This window comes from Phyllostomus discolor, chromosome 12, assembly GCF_004126475.2.
Source record: "Phyllostomus discolor isolate MPI-MPIP mPhyDis1 chromosome 12, mPhyDis1.pri.v3, whole genome shotgun sequence".
NCBI lineage: Eukaryota > Metazoa > Chordata > Mammalia > Chiroptera > Phyllostomidae > Phyllostomus > Phyllostomus discolor.
In genome coordinates, this window is record NC_040914.2 from 65,994,522 (window position 1) to 66,018,799 (window position 24,278).

Genomic DNA, 24,278 nt, shown 5'->3' on the forward strand with positions numbered 1-24,278 from the left:
CGGGAGAGGTGTGACGGGAAGGGAGAGGAGTAAGGCTGAGAGGGGGTAGTGATAGAGGGAAGAGCAGTGATGAGAGAAACCGAGAGAGGCCAGGTTAGAGAGAACAGAGGGAGAGCAGGTGAGAGGAGAAACAGAAGAGTTGGGGAGAGGGAGAGGGGCCCTGGGAGGGAGCGCAGAGAGAGGGCGTGGACGGGGGAGAGGGAGACTTTAAGAGGGGAGGGGAGCGGGCACAGGAGAGAGTGGAGAGAGAAATTATGAAAAGAGAACAGGTAAGGAGATTAGAGAGAGGAGAGACAAAGGAGTGAGGGAGGGAGGGAGAGGAAGAGAGGAGTGAGAAAGTAGAGAAAGAGGGAGTCAGTAAGAGAATAGGGAGAGAGAGGGAGCGAGTGGGGGGGAGGCAGGGAGGAGTTGGAAGGAGGGAGGGAGGGAGTGAATTGAATTTTTACTTACCAGGAGCTTCCAAGTTTTCTCCAGGGGGCGCTCTCCCACACCTCTGTGTTCACCAGCCCAGAAGTTTCCCAGAACCCTGTTCTCATGCATATTTTAGGGAGTCTTTATTAGACAATGGTGATGGTTACATCACTTACCATGACGTTTGTCAGCCTCCAACCCCTCCTCTACTCAGGGTCGCAGAGCGGGACTGCAGGTTCCAGCCCTGGAATCACAGGGTCAGGCATCCTATTGACCAGCGCCCGTCCTCATGTTATTTTCAAGAGTCACCTCATTAACATACATAAAAAATCCTTTATTACTCGCAATCCTTAGGTACTTCTAGGGGCTTGAGGGCACTTGTGAGCCAGGAGCTATGGACCGTGACCAAATGCATTTCTTATAAATTGTCATGTCAAAAAAGGTTTACCCTGTTCTTTAACACTGTCTAGTTTGACACCACAAAAACAGCACCCTGTGAGCATCAGTACCGCACTGGTAACGTTCAATTCTGCACACTAGTGTTCGTGCAGCACTTACCCTGTGGGCGTCTTTAAAGGACACACTGTGTTTCATTAATTTCGGGTGCCTGCCTCGTGTGGCAATGCCGAGATACCAGGGAACCTGCACACATGCTCTAACCATTATACACGTATTTGACAAAACTGAGTGAAAATGTATAGTTGGTTCCGGGTGTAAATCTTTGCGGTGAATGACTCTCTTACAGCAATACATGACTTTTCATGTACCCTTTCGTATCACCAAGCGCTCACCATTCCAGAATGAATAGCAATATGCCATTTCAGGGGTCAGTCTCATTCACGGATGTGACTGTGGACTTCACCCAGGAGGAGTGGGAGCAGCTGGAGCCCTCGCAGAGGATCCTGTACATGGACGTGATGCTGGAGAACTACAGCAACTTACTGTCCGTGGGTAAGGCGGCTTTTGGGAGTAGCTCTGCGTGCACCCAGCAGCGTTTATGTCCTTTTCAATTACCGGAAATTATGAGCTTCTAAAGCACTGTGGTTTTGACCTCAAGCTTCAAAAGCTGAGAGATTGTGAAGACTCTGAAGTTCTAACGTCCAGGCCATTAGGAGCTGTGTTCCATCAGCAGGTTCTCTGGTATTGTCAGACCGGCTATGAATTTTAAGTTGGAGCCACAGAGTTGTGGCCTGTACAGTTAGAACTGCCAGTTGAGAGCTTTCTGGGAAGCTATGGAGGGAGGGGGGGAGTGGGGGAGAATCGGAAGCCACTAGAGGTAACATCCCATGGGTTATGAATGAGTTGGTATCTATGAAATATTTTAAGGACTTTTTTTTTTTCAAATCTCTACACCTTTAGAGATGGCTGCAAACAGATGACCTGTCCACCTCAGATGTCAGAATATTTTCTCTGTTAGCTCATGGTAATTGGTGTAGTGGCCTCAAGGGAAACTGGCTTTTTCGGTGCAGGAACGCCGTCCTCGTCCTAGACACCAATGGCAGTGGGGTCACAGGAGTCAGGAGTGGCAGGTGACGCGCAGAGGAAAGTAAAGGTTATTAAAGGTCTAGGGGGAGGCTGGGCAGTTTGATCCTTAATGTCCCTTCACATGAAGGTAGAGACAAGACTGAGTTGGGGAAGAAAGGAAGCATTTTAAAAGGAGAAGAGAAGGATACAATGGTGAAAGTGTCACAGGTGTGCACAGGTAACCAGGTTCTTAGTGATCGAGGGCAAAGAATTGAACCGAACACACAAAGTTTATAGCATAAAGAAAGAGGGAAGATTATTAAGTGATAGTACACTCCACAGGACACGGGAGTGGGCCAGCTCTGAGCAGAGAAGGGGCACATGGGCTGGGGGATTCTATTCTTATAGGGGCAGAAGCCCCCTTGCTAGTCTTTGGCGGGCTTTTCCTGCACAGGTACAAGGAGTTGGATTTCAAAGCTACTGCGCATGTGTGGTTTCCCATGATTTTCTTGATTGGCTACTGGAGAAGGGAGTCCCACAATGTTATTTCATTATAATGATATTATAATGAATCAGGGGTAGCGCGCAGGCGCAGGCACATTCCATGATTCGGAGTTATCCCAGAAAACAGGAACAACCCGTCTTAGGGGGTCTTTGTCATGTATAGATGTTTTCTACCTCAGCCCTGCGGGGCCTCTGGAGCTTCCTTCCTGAGAGACATGGTTCTCAAAAATCTTTTTGGGGTTGTTGAAGGATGAAGATCCGTCTTCCATAGCTGCTTCAGGCTTGGATTGGACAGTAGACCCGGCCTATTGAGAACCACGGAACTCTCGCCCTATTCTATCTAGAGGTTGAAGAGGAATTCCTGAGGCCACCACAGATGCTGTATGTTGGTCAGCTTTGACATCGCTCTCAAGGATTGGTTGGAAACCTTGGAGTGTCATTAATTTGACGTGGAACTGCTTAAGTTTAGAAGAAACAAATTTAACAAGTAAATTAAATAAGCAAGGTCCTAAAAGTAGTAAAACCAGCAGTGTTATTAAGGGCCCTAAGAGGGGTAATAACCATGTTAAGCCAGGGAACCAGGAGGTGAGGGCTTTTTTAATCCCTTGGCCCTGTTGATTATACTTATGTAGCCATTCTGCCTGTTCATAAATTTTCCTTATGTTAGTTTTAATTATTCCAGAGTTATTTACATAGGTGCAGCAGGTTTTATTGATAACAGCACATACCCCTTCTTGTTCTGCTAGAAGATAGTCAAGGGCAAGGCGGTTATCCATGACTACATTTGCCAATGAGTCTACTGATCTTGAGAGTCCAGCTAGAGTACCAGCAGTATCTTTAGAAATTTCTTCCATAATCTTAGTGAGTTCCCTTAGAGTGGCCTCATGATAGGCAAAGCCTCCCCAGGGGGCTGCAGTGGCTATAGTGGCAGCAGCTCCAGCCACTACTAGACCAAAAGCTTGGGTTTTTTTGCTGAGAGATGGACTTCCAGGACCCATGGTTATATTTATAATGGTTAGGTCTTGGGGTGCCAAGGTTCCTAAGGTACAGTTACCCCCATGTTTAGAGTTGCTGAGATGTGTATAAGCAATAGCTTTTTGAAGTTTTGAATGATCCGTTAGCCAGTTATTGGGAGTCCCACATAGCCAGACAAGCCCCGGGGGTGCTGCAATAACTGTGGCGTTAGTGGAGTTATATTTGTTAAGGAGGGCATACGGCAAGGGGGAAAGGCAGTCCTTAAAAGGGCCTAAGTTATTTCCCTGATCTTTCCCTCCTGCAGGAGGTGGTAGAAATTTTGCTAATACTTCTTGAAGAGATTGGTTTAGTTTCCAAGTAACACATTTAGAAGTATTGTTTGTATTTGCATTGTGAGTTTTGTTAAAGCAGCAATGGGTACTATTAGGAATACAGTTAGAATTATAATTTGGGTAGCATACTATATGTGACCAATTTAAAGGTTTGAAAATTTTTTCCTTAGATTTTCTAGAAAGCTGGAACTTGAAAGAGAAGCCAGGGCTTGAAGTGGGTCAATGGCCCTTGCATGAGTATTATTATAACATGGGGTGCATCCCATCGTACTGTCGCACTTAAGAGAGGTGCTGGAGTAATTAAATGGCTTTAATTCTAGTGGGGTCATACGGAAACACAAAGGAGGATTTTGCTCCCATTTGACTTTTAAAGAAAAAGAGGAACGCGTGTAATTGGCGGAGGAATTCAAAGCACTGATTAAGGATTCATTAGCTATTGGGTAGACTTTTATATGAGTATTATATCTGGAAGGAGTTTCCAGGTTAGGATGACATATCCAACATTGGGCCAGGTTTTCTCCTGTTGCTAAGGTCCAAGAAGCATTCACTAGAAAATTTTCATCCCATTCCGTTATACAGGGTGCAGGCAAGTAGAGAATGGTTAATAGAAACAACAAAGACATTTTCATTTTAGACAATCATAGATATGATTCCACCCAGAAGGAAGTAAGCAAGCCTTTATATGAAGCAGAGGACCAGTACGAATATGAAGTTTTCAAGAAGTTCATCTATCCAGAACAATGGTGATCTTAGTGCACTGTTATTGGTTATTACTTATCTTTTTAGGGCTTCCTCCTTTTGAACAGGAACCTGAGGTCCTCCAGTGGCTCGCAGGTATAGTCTGGGCTTTGGGTCTCCAGCTGGTCCTGAGTCATGTTGGGATCTGTGGGGGCTAGTTTTACCCTGGAAATATGAACCCAACTATCGACCCCTTAGAGTTTCACAGCCATAGGGGTACTCAGGGCTACCTGGTAAGGCCCTTTCCATTTAGGGTTGAGTTGGTCTGCTGGTGGTCCCTCCTTCCAGGTTTTAAGGAGTACCCAGTCACCCGGCGATATGGCAGTTTGAAAATTCCCTTTTGGGACTGGTAAAACTTTATTTCCATATTCCTGTAAAGCTTTCTGCACTTGTCCTAAGTTTATTATATACTTAATTGCTTGATGGGTTTCTGTATCAAATATTAGATCTAGAGTCAAAAAGGGCTGGGCATACAACATTTCAAGTGGACTGAGTTTAGTATGGGCCTTAGGGGAGCCCAATTCTCATGAGGGCTATAGGTAGTAACTTAGCCCAGTTTTCAGAAGTCTCTTTAAAAAGGACATTAGCAAAATTTTGTCAAGTTTGATTTGCTCGTTCTACCTTTCCAGAGGACTGTGGTCTCCAGGCAGAGTGAAGATAATATTTTATGCCTAGAGCTTCAGAAACTGCTTGAGTGATCTTAGAAGTGAAGGATGGCCCATTATCACTTTGTAGGGATTGTGGAAGACCAAACCTGGGTATTACTTCCTTTAGAAGAGCCTTTACTACTTCTGTGGCCTTCTCTGTCCTTGTCGGAAAGGCCTCAATCCATCCAGTAAAGGTATCTACCAGGACTAGTAAGTATTTGTATCCTTTACAAGGAGGCATTTTGGTAAAATCAATCTGCCAGTCCTCTCCAGGATAGGTCCCTCTTCGCTGAATAGGTTCTATCAGCGGGGGCAGGGATGGCTTTTGCCCAGGGTTGTTATAGGCACAAAGAGTACAAGCCTGGCAAATATTCTTTATGGTAGTAGCTATTCCCCTACCTATGAATAATTTGTTAACCATTGTCATTGTAGCATCCCTTCCAATGTGGAAGGAGTCATGCAAAGCCTTTAAGAACTTCCACTGGGAGGCTTGAGGAAGGAAGAGCCTCTGGCCAATATATATCCAGGGTCCTTCATGGACACCTCCTTGCTCCAAAGCCCAAGATATTTCCTCAGATGTATAGTTGGGCTTGATATCTGAGACATTTACAGGGCGGAATAAAGCCATTTGTCTATCAGTCCCTAGCGCTGCTTTCTTTGCTTCTTGGTCTGCTCTCCTATTTCCCTGAGAGATAGGGGACATATCCTTTTGGTGGCCTTTGCAATGCATAACTGCCACTTGGCTTAGGGAGCCTAACTGCTTCTGATAAATTTAAGATTTCTGGTCCATGTTTAATAGGGGAATTCTTAGCGGTGAGGAGCTCTCTTTCTTTCCAGATGGCAGCATGAGCATGCAGAACAAGGAAGGCATATTTGGAGTCTGTAATAGATATTGACCCTTCTTCCTTGTCCTAGGATGAGAGCTTGGGTAAGGGCTATAATTTCAGCCTTTTGGGCCGAGGTTGAGGATGGAAGGGGTTGTGCCTCAATGGTGTTATATAAACTAACTACTGCATATCCTGCTTTTCGCTGCCCATTCTGTACAAAGCTGCTCCCATCAGTGAACCACTCATCATCAGGGTTTTCTAAGGGCTGGTCTAATAAGTCAGTCCTGCTCGATTGAGTAAGACTAATAACATCTGAGCAGGAATGGATCAAATCTGGGGACGATTCTGTAGGCATTAAGGAGGCTGGGTTTAGGGTGTTACAGGTCTTTATAGTTACTTCAGGATTGTCTAGAAGAAGGGCCTGATATTTGGTCAGTCTATTTCCTGTTAGCCAGAGGTGCCCTTTCATTTCTAACACTCCTTGTACCTGATGTGGAGTTAAGACTTCTAACTTCTGCCCGAGAGTTAGTTTATTAGCTTCCTCGATTAGCATGGCTGTGGCTGCAACTGCTCTTAGACATGGAGGCCACCCAGCTGCTACAGTGTCCAGTTTTTTTTGAGAAATATGCAACTGGTTGAGGTTCATTCCCTAGTCATTGGACTAAGACCCCTAAAGCTATTCCTTGCTTCTCTGCTATGTATAGAGAGAAAGGCTTGTATAGAGAGTTGGGGATGCCTAAGGCTGGGGCTTCGACTAGAGCCTGCTTGATTTTATTAGAAGCCTGATCACATTCTTTTTCCCATATAATGGGTTCAGTGTCTGTCCCCTTAGTAGCTTCATACAGAGGTTTGGCGATTAGCCCAAAGTTGGGGATCCAAATCTTATAGAATCCTGCCATTCCCAAAAAGGAGCGAAGCTGCTGTTTGATAGCAGGTGGAGTTAATTCAGTAATCGCTTTAATTCTCTCCTGTGATAATTGCCTACATCCAGGAGTCAAAATATACCCTAAGTAATTTCTTTTGTTTGGTAATCTGAGCCTTTTTCTTTGATACCCGATATCCTCTTTCAGCTAGGAAATTCAGAGTCTGGATGGTATTTTGATCAGAAGCCTCCTTGGAGGGGCTGCAGATTAGTATGTCACCTACGTATTGTAAAATGGCCCCTCCTTGAACCTGTAAATCTCTAAGATCCTTTTCTAATACCCTAGCAAAGAGATGGGGACTGTCCCTAAACCCTTGCGGCAATACAGTCCAAGTATATTGCTGATGTATCATCGTCTTTGGATCAGTCCACTCAAAAGCAGATAAATACTGAGAGTCAGGATGCAAAGGGATGCAGAAGAAGGCATCTTTCAAATCTAATACTGAATACCACTGAGCATTATCTGGTATCTGCGAGAGCAAGGTGTAAGGGTTAGCTACTATTGGATGTAAAGGGACTACTGCTTCATTGACTAACCTTAGGTCCTGGACTAGCCTGTATTCTCCTGTAGGTTTCATCACTGGTAAGATGGGAGTGTTGCAAGGAGACTGACAAGGGACTATGAGCCCATGTTGTATAAATTTAGTTATGATGGGCTGTAACCCCTCCAAAGCTTCTTGTTTAATAGGATACTGCTTCCTGTGAGGGTAATCTGACCTGGGTTTTAACTGGATTTTAACCGGTAATGCAGTCTTTGCTCTTCCAGGAATCCCTGACTCCCAGACTAGTGGGTTTACTGCATCCAGAACTGAACTTGGGATTTCTTCCTGATTTTGAACACTACTGATTATCATCACCTTACTTAACTCAAATGGCACTTCAGGGAACAACAAGATAGTTCCCATTCGAGCTAAAAGGTCCCGGCCTAACAGAGGAATAGGGCACTGAGGAACAATTAAAAAGGAGTGTTTGAATATTCGACTCTCAAATTGGCAAGTGATAGGGAATGTATAGAAATATGCCTTAGGATTTCCTTCGACCCCCATTACCTTAGCTGATTTGGAGGAAAGAGGTCCAGAGTAAGAATTAAGGACAGAGTAAGTGGCCCCTGTATCAACAAGAAAGTTGATTTTCTTACCTGCCACATCTAGAGTTACCCGGGGCTCCTCGGTAGAGATGTGAATATGAGTATTCCCTGGGGCCGACCTGTTCCCCGGGCACCTTCAGTCCTCAAGAGCAGCCATGGCCTTGGGAGATGACCCCTTTCCACTATGGGAACGGGGGGCAGTCTACCTTCCAGTGCCAGGGATCAGAACTGAAGTTCTTGCATAGAGGACAGGGCCTCGGAGGTGGCTGAGTGCAGTTCTTTGACCAGTGTCCAGGGCGCTTGCACTTATAATAGGTCTGATCCTTTTGCCCCTGATTCTTTTGAGGCCTCCCTGAGCTCCTCTGATGGGGCTGGTTTCCGCCAATGGCACTACTAAAGGCTAGTGCAAGGAGCTCTGCTTGCTTCTCCCTTTCCTTCTTTCCCTGTTTTCTTTCCTCCAAATCCCTATTGTTAAAGACTGAAAAGGCTGTATCCATGAGCTGATCTAAGGGGGTTTGTGGGCCCATTTGTAATTTCTGAAGCTTCCTGCGAATATCAGGGGCAGATTGAATTATAAAATGCTGTCCTATCAAGATTTGACCCTCCGGGGATGAAGGGTCCAAATTTGTATATTTTTGGAAGGCTTCCACTAGCCTGTTTCTGAAGAGAGCTGGGTTCTCTTCCTTGCCCTGAAAGATTTCCCTAACCTTTTCATAATTCACAGGTTTCTTGATGCAGTTTCTCATTCCTGCCAGTAAGCAATCTATCATTGCATCCCTACTCCGGATCCCTGCCTGAGTATTGTATCCCCAGTCAGGTTCCTGGTCCGGGACAGCTTGGGCAGCTGGCTGGTTAGTGCCAGGGTTCTGGGTATGCAGCTGATCTGCATACTTACGGGCCTCCTCCCAGATCCGCTGTTTCTCGTCTGGGGAACAGCAGGTGGTCAGAATTATGTACAAATCCCTCCACAACATACTAAATGCTAGAGTAAGAGTCTGGAAATTACTAGTGAAGGGTCCTCTGAAAAACTCCCTAGCCTGTCTTTACATTGTTGTAAATCAGTTATAGAGAAGGGCACTTGTACCCTTATAGCACCTTCAGGGCCTGCTACCTCCCTCAAGGGTAGGAGTGCAGGAGTGGTAGGGAGATAAGAAGCGCCACTTCTAGTATGTCCTGCAGGGCTGGGTTTTTCCTCAGCTGGTGGCTTTAGGTTGTTTATAGCATAAGGTGGTGGAGAGGTCGCTCCCTCTAAAGGTAGGGGCAGAGACTACAGAACTCTGGGGTTCCCTTAATCTCCCTTGAGAGACAGGTGGGGAGCTAAGGAGGGTATCTTCTAATTGATCAACACTTGGGCCTGTAGGTTTTGTCAGGGTGGGGCTGGAGCAAAACGAGGGATCTCAGTACAGAGCCATAAATACCTGCACGTAAGGAACTTCAGACCATTTGCCTTCCCTCTGGCAGAATAGATCTAGCTGTAGGATAGTATTATAATTTTTGCTCCCGTTCTCAGGCCATATTTCTCTATCCCCTAATTTATATTGGGGCCAAACAGTGTTACAAAAGAAAACTAATCTCTTCTTTTTTAAATTTTTTTTGGGTCAGATTTATCCCAGTTGCTAAGAATGCAACCCAATGGTGATTTGGAAGGGATGGAAGATGTAGTTCCCATCTCGACTGCAGTGATCCTAAGAGAGAAGGAAAAGAAACACAAAGATACTCCTTTGCAAACTAGAGGCGTCCCTCTCTTTGCTGCCCTTAGGAGATTCCTAGTGGGCCATGGGTGTCCCCTGGGATCCCACCGAACTACCAGACGTCTCTGGCGAAAGAAATCCTAGTGAGTGTTGGCTGACAGAAATCTAAGAGACTTGAGAGAATCACCACAGTCTACTTTTGTCTCTAACTCTTGGGAAGGAACCAGTCCTGCATTCTTGAGCAATTGCCTATAATCCCGACAATCCGACTCTACCCTTATGGCCCTAGTACATTTCCATTTCTGTATTCTTCATCTATGGGGACCCTCATTTTCCTGTAAGCTTTAAGATCTGGGGCAAAGGGTGTTACTAGAAAAATAATTTCTGGCCCTGTAAACCATTCAAGAAGCACCAAGATGATCTTATTATAAAATGACTCTTTTCCAGATCACAAAGAAGACCCTTAAATATTCTATGTAATTTTCCAGAGCTTTAAGAAATTGTACCTGCATCTGAAGTCTCACAGAAGGGACCTCAAGAGATGTCTAAAACACCACCCTTCATACTGGAGGTGGATCTCATAGAGGGACAATGGACTGAGAGGGGAAATTAAAATACCCTTATAGGAACAAGTAAACCACCTTAGAATTCCAAATTCAATTAATTAGGTAAGAGTGGCTCTACGCAGCCATTCTAGTAACCAGTGACCAGTAGGAGGCACCTGTTGTGCAGTTCTGAGTGATGTTGCTGCTTACAATGATAGTATACACGTGGCAAAGATGGGAGTGGCTCATTCCTGCAACTGTACTTAGCGCTAGCCTATCCATGACCCCAAGGTAGATATCTTAATACAAAGACAGCAGGAGCCCTTCATACATAAAAGGCAAGTGGGGTATGAGTGAAGGTATAAAGACCAGAAGTCAGTTGGGGAGGAAAAGCATAAAAGACTATCTGTGGGCCTGATGAGGAGACTGCAAAAGGAAGTCATAGCACAGGGGAGGTGGTGACTGATATCCCACATGGAAGGTCCGACTATGCCTATTGGGGGAGTGGCCGCGGGGTGGGGCAGTGTTTTGTGCTTTCCACAGTGTGCCTGACCGTTGTGCAGACATTTTCTTGTACCTGGCGGGGACTAAGGCTAACCCCGTTCCGCATCCAAGTTATCCTATCACAGGAGTCTTCAAGCGGCGGGCGCCCTTGTGGCTTTTAACTGCCCGACCTGTGCCCGCAAATTAGCGGCTGACCTTCCATCACGGAACATCAGAGTCACCGAAACAGAATAGGTGATAATGGAAAAGGGCATCCCGGGTGTCAGAGCAGCAAAGGGGGCTTACCATTCTGGTGTCTTCTCCTAGGCTGGCTCGCCAAAAACTGTCACAGGTGTGCACAGGTAACCAGGTTTTTACTGATCGAGGACAAAGAGTTGAACCGAACACACAAAGTTTATAGCATAAAGAAAGAGGGAAAATTTATTAAGTGATAGGACACGGGAGTGGGCCAGCTCTGAGCAGAGAAGGGGCATGTGGGCTGGGGGATTCTATTCTTAGAGGGGCAGAAGCCCCCTTGCTAGTCTTTGGCAGGCTTTTCCTGCACAGGTACAAGGAGTTGGGTTTCAAAGCTACTGCGCATGTGTGGTTTCCCATGATTTTCTTGATTGGCTACTGGAGAAGGGAGTCCCACAATGTTATTTCATTATAATGATATTATAATGAATCGGGTAGCGTGCAGGCACATTCCATGATTCAGAGTTATCCCAGAAAACAGCCCGTCTTAGGGGGTCTTTGTCATGTATAGATGTTTTCGACCTCAGCCCTGCGGGGCCTCTGGAGCTTCCTTCCTGACTATCTCCTGCCTCAAAAGCACATTCTCTCTCCAACAACTTCAACAGAAAGACAAGCAGTGTGGCCAGCAGCAGCACTGACTCCATCAGAAAGGTCTTGGACCGATTTTGTGCTTCCTACAGAACACATGAGCTTCTGGATCTTGCCATTCATTTGCAGAAGCCTTACTTTAAAGCAGTGATTTTTCAGCCTCTTTCACCTCATGGCACACATGAAGTAATTACTAAAATTCCGCAGCACACCAAAAAATATATTTTTTGCCAATTTGAAAAAAAATAGGTATAGTTTTGATTCATTCCCATGGGACAGCTATTGTGTTGGCTGTGTCATTTTTTTTATTTGGCCGTCATCTCAGGGAGACGAGGTCATTGCCCCTGAAGAAATCGTCAGGTGGTGCACACTGTAAAAGCTCGTGAGGCGCACAGGCTGAAAATCGCTGCTGCAGCGGCCCCTGCTCTGCAGTGGGGCTGGGGCGCTCTGCGGTGGGGCTGGGGCGCTCTGCGGTGAGGTTGTCTCTACCACACGAGGAATCCCGCGGGCAGGAAGTTAGTGCAGTTGAGCAGGGGTTGGGAGGGAGAGTTCAGAAGCCTCCAGATGAGGTCGGACCACAGTCATTCACAGTCACGGTTTGGGTTTCCACACTCAGATCTGCCTGCTGTTTTCCTGTAACATCCTCATGTGCTTATTTTCTTGGTCTCTGTGCCAACCGTCCAGTGTCCTTGAGGACACTGCACACTCCTTCGTCCCTGCGGGTGCCAGCCTTCCCACTCCATGTGTTTCCCGTTAGTGGCCCCGTGTTTTCCATTCCCTTCACCCCTTCTGAATGTCATTCTGGGATCTGGCAGTGCTCCTCATGTCCATTGTCAGTCTCCACTTCCTTTTTTCCCCCTTTTTCTTTCAAAGTTTAAGAGCTAGGAAAAATTTGTGCCGGGGACTTTTTAAGACTGGAAGACCGGGCCCCAAACTAAAGAGGCAGCGCTGCAGTGGAACGTTTGAGGCGTCACGTTCGGTACCATTGCAGCGACAGGGCTGACAGCGTGTGCTCTGTGTGCTCTCTCCTAGAGGTGTGGAAGGCCGACGACCAGATGGAGAGGGAGCACGGCGACCCCGAGGAGCAGGCGAGGCCATTCATCATCTTTAAGAACCAAAGCCCCGTGGAGGAGAGAAGCGATCTCTTTGGAAAACCATTCAATCTGAGCACAGACTTTGTTTCCTTGAGACAAGTACCCTATAAATTTGACTTATATGAAAAAACTTTGAAATATAGCTCAGACCTACTTAACAGTAACAGCTATATAAGGAAGCAAGCTGATGAGTACGATGGGTTTGGAAAAGCGCTTCTCTACCTAAAGCAAGAGAAAACCCACCCCGGGATGGAGTATGTTGAGTATGACAAAAGTGGGAAAGCCTTTGGCCATAAAGACGCCATTTTTAAACATCAGAAAATTAGAAATTTGGTACAGCCTTTCATTTGTAACTACTGTGACAAGACTTTCTCCTTCAAGTCACTCCTTGTCAGTCACAAGAGAATACATACTGGAGAAAAACCTTACGAATGTAACGTGTGTAAGAAAACCTTCTCCCACAAGGCAAACCTCATCAAGCATCAGAGAATTCATACCGGGGAGAAACCCTTCGAATGCCTTGAGTGTGGGAAAGCTTTCACCCACCAGTCCAACCTCATCGTGCACCAGAGAGCGCACATGGAGAAGAAGCCGTACGAATGCGGCGAGTGCGGCAAGACGTTTGCCCAGAAGTTTGAACTTACCACACACCAGAGGATTCACACAGGGGAGCGACCCTACGAGTGTAACGAATGTGCAAAAAGCTTCTTCAAGAAATCAAACCTCATCATACATCAGAAGATCCACACGGGGGAGAAACGTTACGAGTGCAGCGAATGTGGGAAGTCCTTCATCCAGAACTCGCAGCTCATTATCCACATGAGAACTCACACCGGGGAGAAGCCCTACGAGTGCACGGAATGCGGCAAAACATTCAGCCAGCGGTCAACCCTTCGGTTACACTTGCGAATCCACACAGGAGAGAAGCCGTACGAGTGTTCTCAGTGTGGGAAGGCCTTCAGCAGGAAGTCCCGACTCAGTGTCCATCTGCGAGTTCACATAGGTGACAAACCTTGAGGTCGCAGCCAGGGTGGACTGTGCTTCTGGTGGGGGAGAGACCTCCTAAGGTCCTGCCGAGTGTGGAATTCACGCTGAGGTACAATCTACCGACTCGAAAATGTGTAAAACAAAGGGTCCCCTAAGAACAGTAATAAATATACTGAGTGTTAGGTATGATACTCTAGAACTAAAGAATACATATCAGAACATATTCAAGTGTAAATGGACATACTTAACTGTATTGCATTGAGCTTTTTAAAATCTGGAATGAATTATTCAAGAATGAAATATTCTGGGAAGCAGCGGGAAAGGTCTACAGACAGTACCTAGGAATTTAGTGGTTGTGTGTGTGATTACACCACAAAAAAAACCCCACACAAAAATATACTTGGGAAAATATATCTACACATGTGAATTTAACAGTCACTGGAAGTTTGAAATTCTTGTCCTCTGCAATAACTAGGACACATCAAACAAGATTTTCCATATTAAATGTCACGTGTGTTTTCAGCATCTTTGCAACTCAGTATGTATTCCAGAGGAAACACGGGACGGATTTTAAAGTAGCATGTAACGCGTTGTCTCCGACTGCCTGCTTGCTTGTATGAGTTGGTGTGATCATTGTTACTGAGCTGCCTCCTGGTTAATGGGAGGCAGTGCTGGGGTTTTAACCTCTTCTGGACTTGAAGATTTTCTAGGCACATTATGTACGTAAATATGCAAATATGAGATAATTAGGAAGGAGGTCTGGAGAGGAAAGGGAGGCAGCTGTGGGCTGTATTTCTCAGCGTGTACCACAGAATAAAGGGGCTAGAGAGCACACGCACATCCATCATGCTGTTTTCCAGTGGGGCGTTTACATACAAATGCATGTCAGCTACCGAAATGTGTGATCCAGAAACCACCTGTATTTTCATGTTTCCCTAATTTCTCTTAATATTTTATGAATTACCTTGTAAAAAAATGGTAGAATGTATATGTAGTACTCAAATGTTAGTTACCTTTCAGAGACTTTAAAGGAAAAATAATTTATTTTTTTTCCTGTCACTGTCACGTCTTGTTGCTTTTTAAAGTTTCTGTGTGCATAGCCCACTGTGGAATAAATTTTTGCAGTAATCTGATTAGGGGAGGCATTTGTGCTCTCGAGTTTCACTATCATCAACCTAAAGCAATTCCCTTTGGAGTCTGACTTAGTGTAAGTCATGCCTTTACTTTAAAGGTTCACAAACACTTTTATAAATGAGACCTGTTCAGTGATCTCCCCGTGTATGTTTAACTACAAAAATGTATCTTTCTTTGTGTAACCATTTGAGGCTTGATTTCAGATTCACAATTTCCTTCTTTTCCTGTCAATCACAAATCAGGCCTTAGGATTGTAAATGGTGGCTATAACTGGCTTTTTTTAAGTTAATTTTTGAAGATCACTGACAGACTGTAACTACATATGAATGTGACTTTCTGAACAAATGTACTAGAACATCCATAGTCCAATAGGTGTTTAAGTTGTCTCATTTTATCTGCCAACAGTGAGGAAGCAGCAGGGGGAGATGGATTTCATACTCTGCTGTTAGAATGTGCATTGTGGCAGGCCCCTTGGAAATCATTGTGAGACTGTCTTTTCACATTAAGAATCTACATACTCTTCAACCCAGCAGTGTCATTTTGGGGAACCTATCCCTAAAGGAAAAAAAAGTGCCAGTACTTAAGATTATGTGTATCAATGTATATTGTATTTTTTGGCAAGGGCAAAAGGAAACAGTGTAAATGACCATTGGTAGGGGAATGATCGAGTACACTGAAGTACAAACATATCGTGGCTGATGGTATTCCATAGAAACAATGTGGAGGAGCAACACCTCCAGGTCGGATGAGGAAAGAGGGTAGAGTATACCAAATTTTGTAAAATAAAGACCTAAGAACCGTGTGCATGTGTGTGTATTTGTATATGACTTTATGAGCCTGGAGAATAGACTTCTCCTAAGTAAAAAATATAATTGCCATTACTTCCAGTGGAAAAATTTTCATGCATTCCTCAGTCCCTAAATTAACACTCATTTATACCAAAGACAACACCTTCACCCATTGCAACGGTCAGTTTGTTGAATAACATTAGTTAGCTCAGCAGGACAAGGCAGGCTCTAGCTCTCACGGCTGTGAACTTGAGCCCAAGTTCTCAACAAAAGCACATGTTTGACATAAATTGTGTATGCACTGGAAACCTTATATTTAAAAAAAAGGAATAATAGCAAAGATAAAAATGCAAGGAATGCCAAGGTTACTGTTACTGTAAGTTCCAAGTTATTACAAGTGCTGTGAGGAAGGCTGACAAACCACCCTCACAGCTGCAGGGCGCGCACAGGGGTGACTGTCCTCTTGGGTGCCATCAGCCCCCAAGGCCCTAGAGTCCCAATCAGAACTTCCGATTTCTGCCTGGCTGGTGTGGCTCAGTGGATTGAGTGCTGGCCTGCGAACTAACGGGTGGCCAGTTCGATTCCCAGTCAAGGGGTCCCTAGTGGTGGGCGCGTGAGAGGCAACCACACGTTGATGTTTCTTTCCCTATCTTCCTCCCTTCCCCTCTCTCTGGAAATAAATAAAATCTTTAAAAAAAAAAAAATGAACTTCAGATTTCTTTTAAATGTCTTATAGTCATACACCAAAGTGGATTTAGATGAAACTCCCTCTGAACACAGATTCTCATATCCTGACCACAAGACTGTATTTCATCTACCCTCCCAGCAAGGTCAGAGGCGGGGTCATTTCGCCAGCCGTCCAAGAGGCAGTGCAGTTCGCACGAGAACCCCCAGCTGGCGGCGGGGGTTCCAGATTCACACCGCCTGCCTGACCCCAGGGCCCACACCCCTGCACTTGGTGGCCCAGGGACCTGTTCTTTTTCCACTGATAGTTTCATGTTGGAGATTGTCTTTCCATTTCCATGGATATTTTTGGTAACTGAAGTGCTTAAATATTTTTAATTTTTCACATTGCTTTATGCTCTATAAAGTTGGGGATTACCTACTCAGTATAAATCTCACGTGGGTAAGTCCAGTTGGTGACACTCTGTTGGTAAGTCTGAGGACTGGTCAGTCATGGGGGCTACAGTGACAGCATCTAGGCAGGAGGCACGAAGCTCACAGAGACACAGAAACCTCTGGCCCCCAGCCTTTCCCTGTGACTCCCTCTGCCCCCTTCCCTAGTCTCCAGGACTGGCAGCCACCTAAACCCCTATTCTAGGAAACTAGTGGCTTCCTGAGGCTTGTCCTTTTTGATAGTATTAAGAACAGGGGCTGCCCTGGCTGGTGTGGCTCAGTGGGATGAGCACAGGCCTGTGAACTGAAAGGTCGCCGGTTCGATTCCCAGTCAGGGCTCATTCCTGGGTTGGGGGTTGTGGGTGTGAGAGAGACAACCAGGTATTTCTTTCACACACTGATGTTTCTCTCCCTCCCTTTCCCTCTGTCTAAAAATAAAATATTAAAAAAAAAATAGAACAGGGGCCAAGTCACTGTCATTCCAGGTGATCCCTCTAAATTCTTTCTACTCACGGGCATTGCTGGTGAAGGAAAGGTTACAAACGCTTACAGAGGTTTGGTTGTAACTGTTAGAACCTTTCATTCACCTCAGTTCCTTCCCCACACCAGGAAGATCTTGGGCTTCCTAGTGGGACTTGCAAATGGACACGGTGACTTTTCCTGCCCCATCAACACCCGCTTAAACGGCACTGAAGCCCAGCCCTGTCATCAAGGATAGGAGGCAGCAGGCCCACAGTCCCTCTCAGTAGCCCCACGTGGCCCGTCCTTAAGCCAGCCCCTAATGAATGGAGCTGCACCATTGACTACGGACCCCTCAGTGCTAGGTTCCCCCAGTGAGGCTCCAGTTCCTAATGTCCGAGGACTGACCGAGGACTTACACAATGGGCTCAAGGAATGTCCTTCACAGGTACTGACCTAGAGAATACAGGGTCCGGCAGAAGTAAGGCCTGCTTGAGTGTGGTTCGTAGGATATTAATATGGGTGTAACAATTTATAGATTTAATTTGAACATTTCCCCTAAAATGTCATATGGTGTACTTGAGTGTGATGTGGTTATGTTACAGGATTACCTACTTATGATTTGTAATAAAAGATTTTGTAATTAAAAAAAGGGGCATTACCCTTGTCTGGTGTGGCTCAGCGGATTGAGTGCCAGCCTGCAAACCAAAGGGTCAAAGGTTTGATTCCCAGTCAGGGCACATGCCTGGGTTGCAGGCCAGGTCCCCAGTTGGGGGAGTGCAAGAGGCAACCATGCATTGATGTTTCTTTCCCTGTCTTCCTCCCCCCTCTCTAAAAGATGGATAAATAAAATCTTAAAAAAAAAAAAAAAAAGGCGAGGGGCATTATTTGTGCCAGACCCCTGCATATTCTGTTCTGTCCCTGTCACAGGGGGACCCCAGGCCCAGTTCACTTTCATTTTGAAGAGGCTCAACACACATTTACTCGGCTCCCAGTAGAATATCTAAACAGTCCTGCGATTGCACGTGAACTCTGCCATCAGGCTTTAAATACCTTACGATGGGAAATTGAGTGCCATTTGGGGCATTATATTGACATGATGCTGAGGGGGCCCTCTGAGGAAGCAGCCTAGGCAGATTCACGCCCCCTCACCGCTTACACCAACTCAACCGGTCAGTCTCCCCCAGAGGATCCAAGGTCTAACCTCTCACCTGTCAAGTTTTGGGACATAACCTGGTCCTCTAAGGGCTGAGAAACTCAACATCAAATATCAGTTACCATTAAACCATGCACCACAGCCAGACAGGATAGCACAAGCTAGATCTCTTCATGTTCCAGAGGCAATGCATCCCTCGTCTCCCACCAATTCTTCGTCCTGTGTGCACAGTCACACGGACTCTGCCCCCTCCCACCGGGGTACAGCCCACGTACACGTTGGGATCTGCGGCCCCACGGGCAGCCCAGCAGGCCTCACCTTTATAACCCCTGGCCCCACAGTCCAAGTTGAGCTCTGGCCGCATCTAACTGCTTTCTGGAGTCCCTGGAGCACACGAGTCTCCCTGGCTTCCCCTGTGGTTTGGACTGAGTACCTGTCTCCAGTGGCAGCCTGACACACTCCCAGTGACAGCCAGCTTTTGGCATTCTGTTGAGCTGGCCAAGACCTAGGGCAGGCTGCCCCCAAATATCTGACCATGGCATGTTGATTACTTTGGTTTAAAGTTACTTAAGCCCTGACCTGTCTGGCTCAGTAGATTGGGCACCATCTCACAAAGCAAAAGGTCACCAGTTTGATTCTGGTCCAGGCACATGCCTGGGTTTCGGGTTTGGCCCCTGGATGGGACATGTACGACAAGCAACCAGTCGATGTTTCTCTCTCACATTGGTGTAGAAACCCAACTTCCTCCCTCTCTTCCTCCTTCCCTTCCCCTCTCTCTAAAACATAAATAAAATCTTTAAAAAATAAAGTCTCTTGAAACTTGAAAAATACATAGAAGAAAACCTAGACACTAAACTTACAGATCTTGGTCTAATAGAGGATTTTTATGACTTTGACCTCAGTAGCAAGAGAAGTAAAAGCAAAAATGAATGAGTGAGACTACGTCAAACTAAAGCTTCTGCAAAACAAAAGAAGCCATCAACAAAACAAAAAGCAACCAACCAAATGGGAGAAGATATTTGCAAACAACAGCTTTGACAAGGTGTTGATCTCCAAAATGTATAAAGAACTCATGCAACTCAACAACAACAACAACAATTCAGTTAACAAATACGCAGAGAGCCCTGGCTGGTGTGGCTCAGTGGACTGAGCACTGGCCTGCAAACTAAAGGGTCACTGGTTCAATTCCCAGTCAGGGCACATGCCTGGGTTGTGGACCAGGTCCCCAGCTGGGGGACACATAAGAGGCAACCACACATTGGTATTTTTTTAAAAAATGGGCAGAGGACTTGAACAGATGCTTCTCTCAAGAAGACATACAGATGGCCAACAGATAAATGAAAAATGCTCAACTTCACTAGTGATTAGGGAAATGCGAATCAAAACTACGATGAGGAGATCCAACATGGCAGGGAGTAGGTGGAAGTTACACTCACCGCTTCCCAGGACCCAAGTGGAGTTACAACTAAAATATAGAACAATCAGCCTGAGTTACCAACTGAAGACTGGCTGAATGGAAGTCTTATAACCAAGGATTTGCAGAAGCTACGTCGAGACCTGGAGGAAGGACGGTGATACAGAAAGGGCTGGCCCTGCTGCCAGGGGCAGCAGCTGAGCACCTGGAGGGATCCCTCAGCTGCAAAGGCCCCCCTGGGGAGCGTGGGGCTCCCCACCCCGGAGCAGGGAGCCTGGGAGAGGAGCACACTAATATCTGGCTGTGAAAATCAGCAGGGATTCTCTCTCCCAGAGAGAGGTGGGAGCCTGCTAGAAACCCAGGTGCCCTCCTAAAGGGCCAGCACACAAAATCTCATCCACAGACACTCACCCTGGGCTCTGGCAGAGGGAGGGCGGCTCAGAGTGAACTAGTGCTGCGAGGGGAGACCAGTTGTGTGGCTCTGGGGAGAGAGCTGAAAGGACGACTTCCAGGATCCTTGTTCTGAGGCCCTCTCCCACACCACCCCCACTTGCCATCTCTCCTGGGTCCAGCACTCCCCTCCATTCAGCATTGGCCTGGGGGACGCAATAGTCCCACCCTCTGGACTCCCTGTCACCCCACCCTGCAGAGAACTCTTGCCCTAAGGAGTCAGCTGCCTGGCCCTAGGGTGGAGAGGTTCAGGCAGACTCAAGGGGTGGTGTCAGAGACTGCATTGTGTGGCTGGGGGAGGATCCCCCCACCTTCCTGCAAGCCTCACTGACGCTGACCCCCCCAAGGGGAGCCCCACGAGCCCCACCCTCCTGATTCCCAGCAGTCCTACCCTGCTGAGCTGGGCTTTCAAGGAGGTCCAGGCAGAACAAGGAGGTGGGACAGACTGAGTTGTGTGGCCCTAGGGCAGGGGCCATGTTCCCCTCACATGCCTGACTGGCACCACTGTCCTGGGCGGGGCTCTCCCTCCGAACAGCCATACCTTGATCTGTTCGGGCCTCATGAACGCTACCCGCCTCACCCTCATGACTCCCTGAGGCCCCGCCTCCCAACGGAGGTCTCTGAGCACCTGGTGGGTGGCAGCTAGCCTTGGTGTACCCAGGGGCTTTTGCTAAGTGGCCTCAGACCCAGCTCCAGCTCCGAGTTTGAATCCGTATCAGTCTGGTGAACACCACTCACCTCTACCTGGTGCCTCACTGAGAGTCTGTCTCATACAACCCACGTGCCGCCAGAGGTTCCTTCGGTGACGGAGTCTAGCAGGCAGCCAGCAGGTGGGGGCCAGCACAAGCAGACCTCAGGGCACCCTGGGGCATTTGCTGACCTGCCCCTGGGCTGGGTGCTGGTGGAAGCCAGCCTTGGTGAACAATTACGCCCTTCCCACACAACAAACTGGATTGTTCTGTAGCTCCGGGGGCCAGTCACCGGCAGCATCTGACATTGGCCTGCACTGGAGCCCCTCCCAAGAGGCCTCAGAACCAACCGACCCAGTAGCAGGCTTCAGACCACATCCCAGCACAACCCAATGAGCTCCACACGCAGCACATCCAGAGAGAGACCTCGGCAGGCGCCACACCCTGCCAAGGCCAATTCTGCTTCACTTCATACACAGCAGCTCCTACACCGTGGTTGGGATCGACCCTCCCAGGCAGCCTGAGGGTCAGATCCACACACAGGCCAACAGCAATCAGGCCTCAGCTGCGACGGGAGGGCTCACATAACCCACACAAGGGACATTCCTTAAGCACCTGGCCTAGCTGATCAGAGGCCAACAGAACACCTACTATATAAGGCCACCCTACCAAGACTGGGAGACATGGTAGGTCTACCTGATACACAGAAACAAACACAGAGAGGCAGCCAAAGAAACATGCCCCAAGTGAAAAAATGGGACATCTCCAGGAAAAAAAAAAAAAAAAACACAACTAAATGAAATGGAGGCAAACAATCTACCAGTTACAGAGTTCAAAACAATGGTTATAAGGATGCTCAAGGGAATTAGTGAGGACTTGAACAGCATGAAAAAGGTCACAGAAATCATAAGAAAGAATCAGTCTGAAATGAAGAATGCAAGAAGGAATCAAGAGATTAGATGAAACCGAGCATCGAATACGTGGCATGGAAGACAAGGTAGCACAAAACACCCAATCAGAGCAGCAAAAAGAAAAGAATTTTTTTAAAAAGGAAGATAGTTTAAAGGACCCTTGGGACAACATGAAGCATATAAACGTCTGCATTATAGGGGCACCAGAAGGTGAAGACAGCGAACAAGGGATTGAGAACCTATTTGAAGAAAGAAATAATGACCAAAAACTTCCCTAGTTTTATGAAGGAAAAGGTTGCACAAGTCCAGGAAGCTCAGAGTCCAAGACGAGTGGGACCCAAAGAAGCCTGCACTGAGACACATCATAATGAAAATGACAAGGCTTAGTGAGGGAAGATGGCGGCTTTACTCTAGGCAGCGTTTTTCTCAGCTTCTGTGAAGAGGGGGGAAACTCGTGGATTGGTGGAGAAACAGAGCAAGTGGGCCAGGTTACCGAATCATTTTTGAAAGCAGGACATCAAAAATTATTGCACTCGCCGGAAAACCAGACGAATAGGGGGAAGCTGTGAGCACCAGGATACACGAAGGAGATTGCACCACTGAATTTCACAAATATTCTACCACAGAAGTTCACACCATAATTAAAGGGAATTAGAACAGATCAAATTAACAAACAAGAAGAAAAAAGAAGAAACCCACGAACAATGAGAAAACAAAGAAACAACCCCCAATTGAAGGGAAATGAGGAAGCCTCAGGAAAAATGCTAAATGAAATAGAGGCAACTCAACTATCAGATAGGGAGTTCAAAACAATGATTACCAGGAAGTTCAATGAACTCACAATGAGCTTTCAGAAATTAGAGGGAAACTACATCAATCTCACTGCAAACTATATAAATATGAAAAAGGAAATAGAAACTCTCAACAAAGGTCAAGAGGAAATGAAGAATACAATTTCTGAACTGAAGAACACAGTAGAAGGAATGAAAAGCAGGATCGATGAAGCAGAAGATCGGGATCAGCAAGCTGGAGGACAAAGTAGAAAACAGCATCCAGAAAGAGCAAGAAAAGGAAAAGAGGCTCAGAAAGAATGAAGAGGGATTAAGAGAAATTCAAGACAATATGAAACATAATAATATCCATATAATAGGGATACCAGAAGGAGAAGAAGAAAAGCAAGGGATCGAAAACCTAGTTGAAGAAGTAATGAAGGAGAACTTCCCTAATTTGATGAGAGAAAAAGTCACACAAATCCAGGAAACACAGAGAGTCCCAATCAAGAGGAACCCAAAGAGACCCACCCCAAGGCACATCATAATTAAAATGACAAAATTTCAAGACAAAGAGAGAATCTTAAAGGCAGCAAGGGAGAAAAAGGAAGTAACATACAAGGGAGCCCCAATAAGGCTAACAGCTGACTTCTCAATGGAAACACTCCAAGCCAGAAGAGAATGGCAAGAAATACTCCAGGTAATGAGAACCAGAGGGCAGCAACCAAGGCTACTATATCCAGCAAGGCTCTCGATCAAGATAGAAGGCCAAATAAGAAGCTTCCCAGACAAAAGAAGTCTAAAAGAATACACCTCGACCAAACCAGCTCTGCAAGAGATTCTAAAAGGACTGCTTTAAGGAAGGGAGGGAAAAGAGAGAGAGAGAGAGAGAGGAACACACGTACATAAAAGACAATGAATAAGTACCTATCAATAATAACCTTAAATGTAAATGGATTAAATGCTCCAATCAAAAGACGTAGAATAGCTGATTGGATAAGAAAAAATGACCCACATATCTGCTGTCTACAAGAGACCCACCTCAGGATAAAAGACCTACACAGGCTGAAAACAAATCTTCCAAGCAAATGGACAGGGAAAAAAAGCTGGGGTAGCAATACTAATATCAGACAAAATAGATTTCCAAAAAAGGTCCATAAAGAGAGACCCAGAAGGTCACTTCATAATACTCAAGGGAAGAATACATCAAGAAGACATAAATATTGTAAATATATATGCACCCAACATAGGAGCACCGAAATACATAAAGAAAATCTTAGAGGACTTCAAGAAAGAAATGGACAGCAACACAATTATAGTGGGAGATTTTAACACCCCACTATCAAAAATGGACAGATCTTCTAAACAAAATATCAACAAAGATATTGTGGCATTGAACAATACCCTTGATGAAATGGACTTTACTGATATATACAGAGCCCTCCATCCAAAAGAAGCTAAATATACATCCTTTTCAAATGTACATGGAACATTCTCAAAGATAGACCACATGATAGGACACAAAACGAGCCTCAAGAATTTCAAGAAAATTGAAATCATACCAAGCATTTTCTCAGACCACAAGGGACTGAAGCTAGAAACCAACCCCAAGGAAAAAAACCAAAAACAGTCAAAATCATGGAGATTAAATAGCATGCTATTAAACAATGAATGGGTCAAGAATGATATTAGGGAAGAAATCAAAAGGTTTCTGGAAACAAATGAAAACAAACTCACAACAACCCAAAACTTATGGGACACAGCCAAGGCAGTCCTGAGAGGGAAGTTCATAGCGATACAGGCCCACCTAAAAAGGTTAGAAACATTCCAAACAAACAACC

The 24,278-nt window shown here is 45.9% G+C and overlaps 1 protein-coding gene across 4 annotated transcripts in view; it reads left to right on the plus strand.

The window, feature by feature from the left end:
* Window positions 1–24,269, plus strand: part of ZFP1 (ZFP1 zinc finger protein) — a 51,061-nt gene extending 26,792 nt beyond the window's left edge. The window contains exons 3-5 of one of the 4 annotated variants that reach the window (XR_004900064.1): window positions 1,236–1,362; window positions 12,502–14,088; window positions 24,258–24,269. Coding sequence is in view for 3 of the 4 variants with exons in the window: in XM_028502127.2 (XP_028357928.1) it covers window positions 1,212–1,362; window positions 12,502–13,580 (1,230 nt within the window). In the remaining variant the exon portion in view is untranslated. Of the gene's footprint in view, window positions 1–1,210; window positions 1,363–12,501; window positions 15,816–24,257 lie in introns of those variants that run through there. The other 3 variants (XM_028502127.2, XM_028502129.2, XM_036012221.1) reach the window with 3 other exon arrangements.
* The last annotated feature ends 9 nt before the right edge of the window (window positions 24,270–24,278 follow it).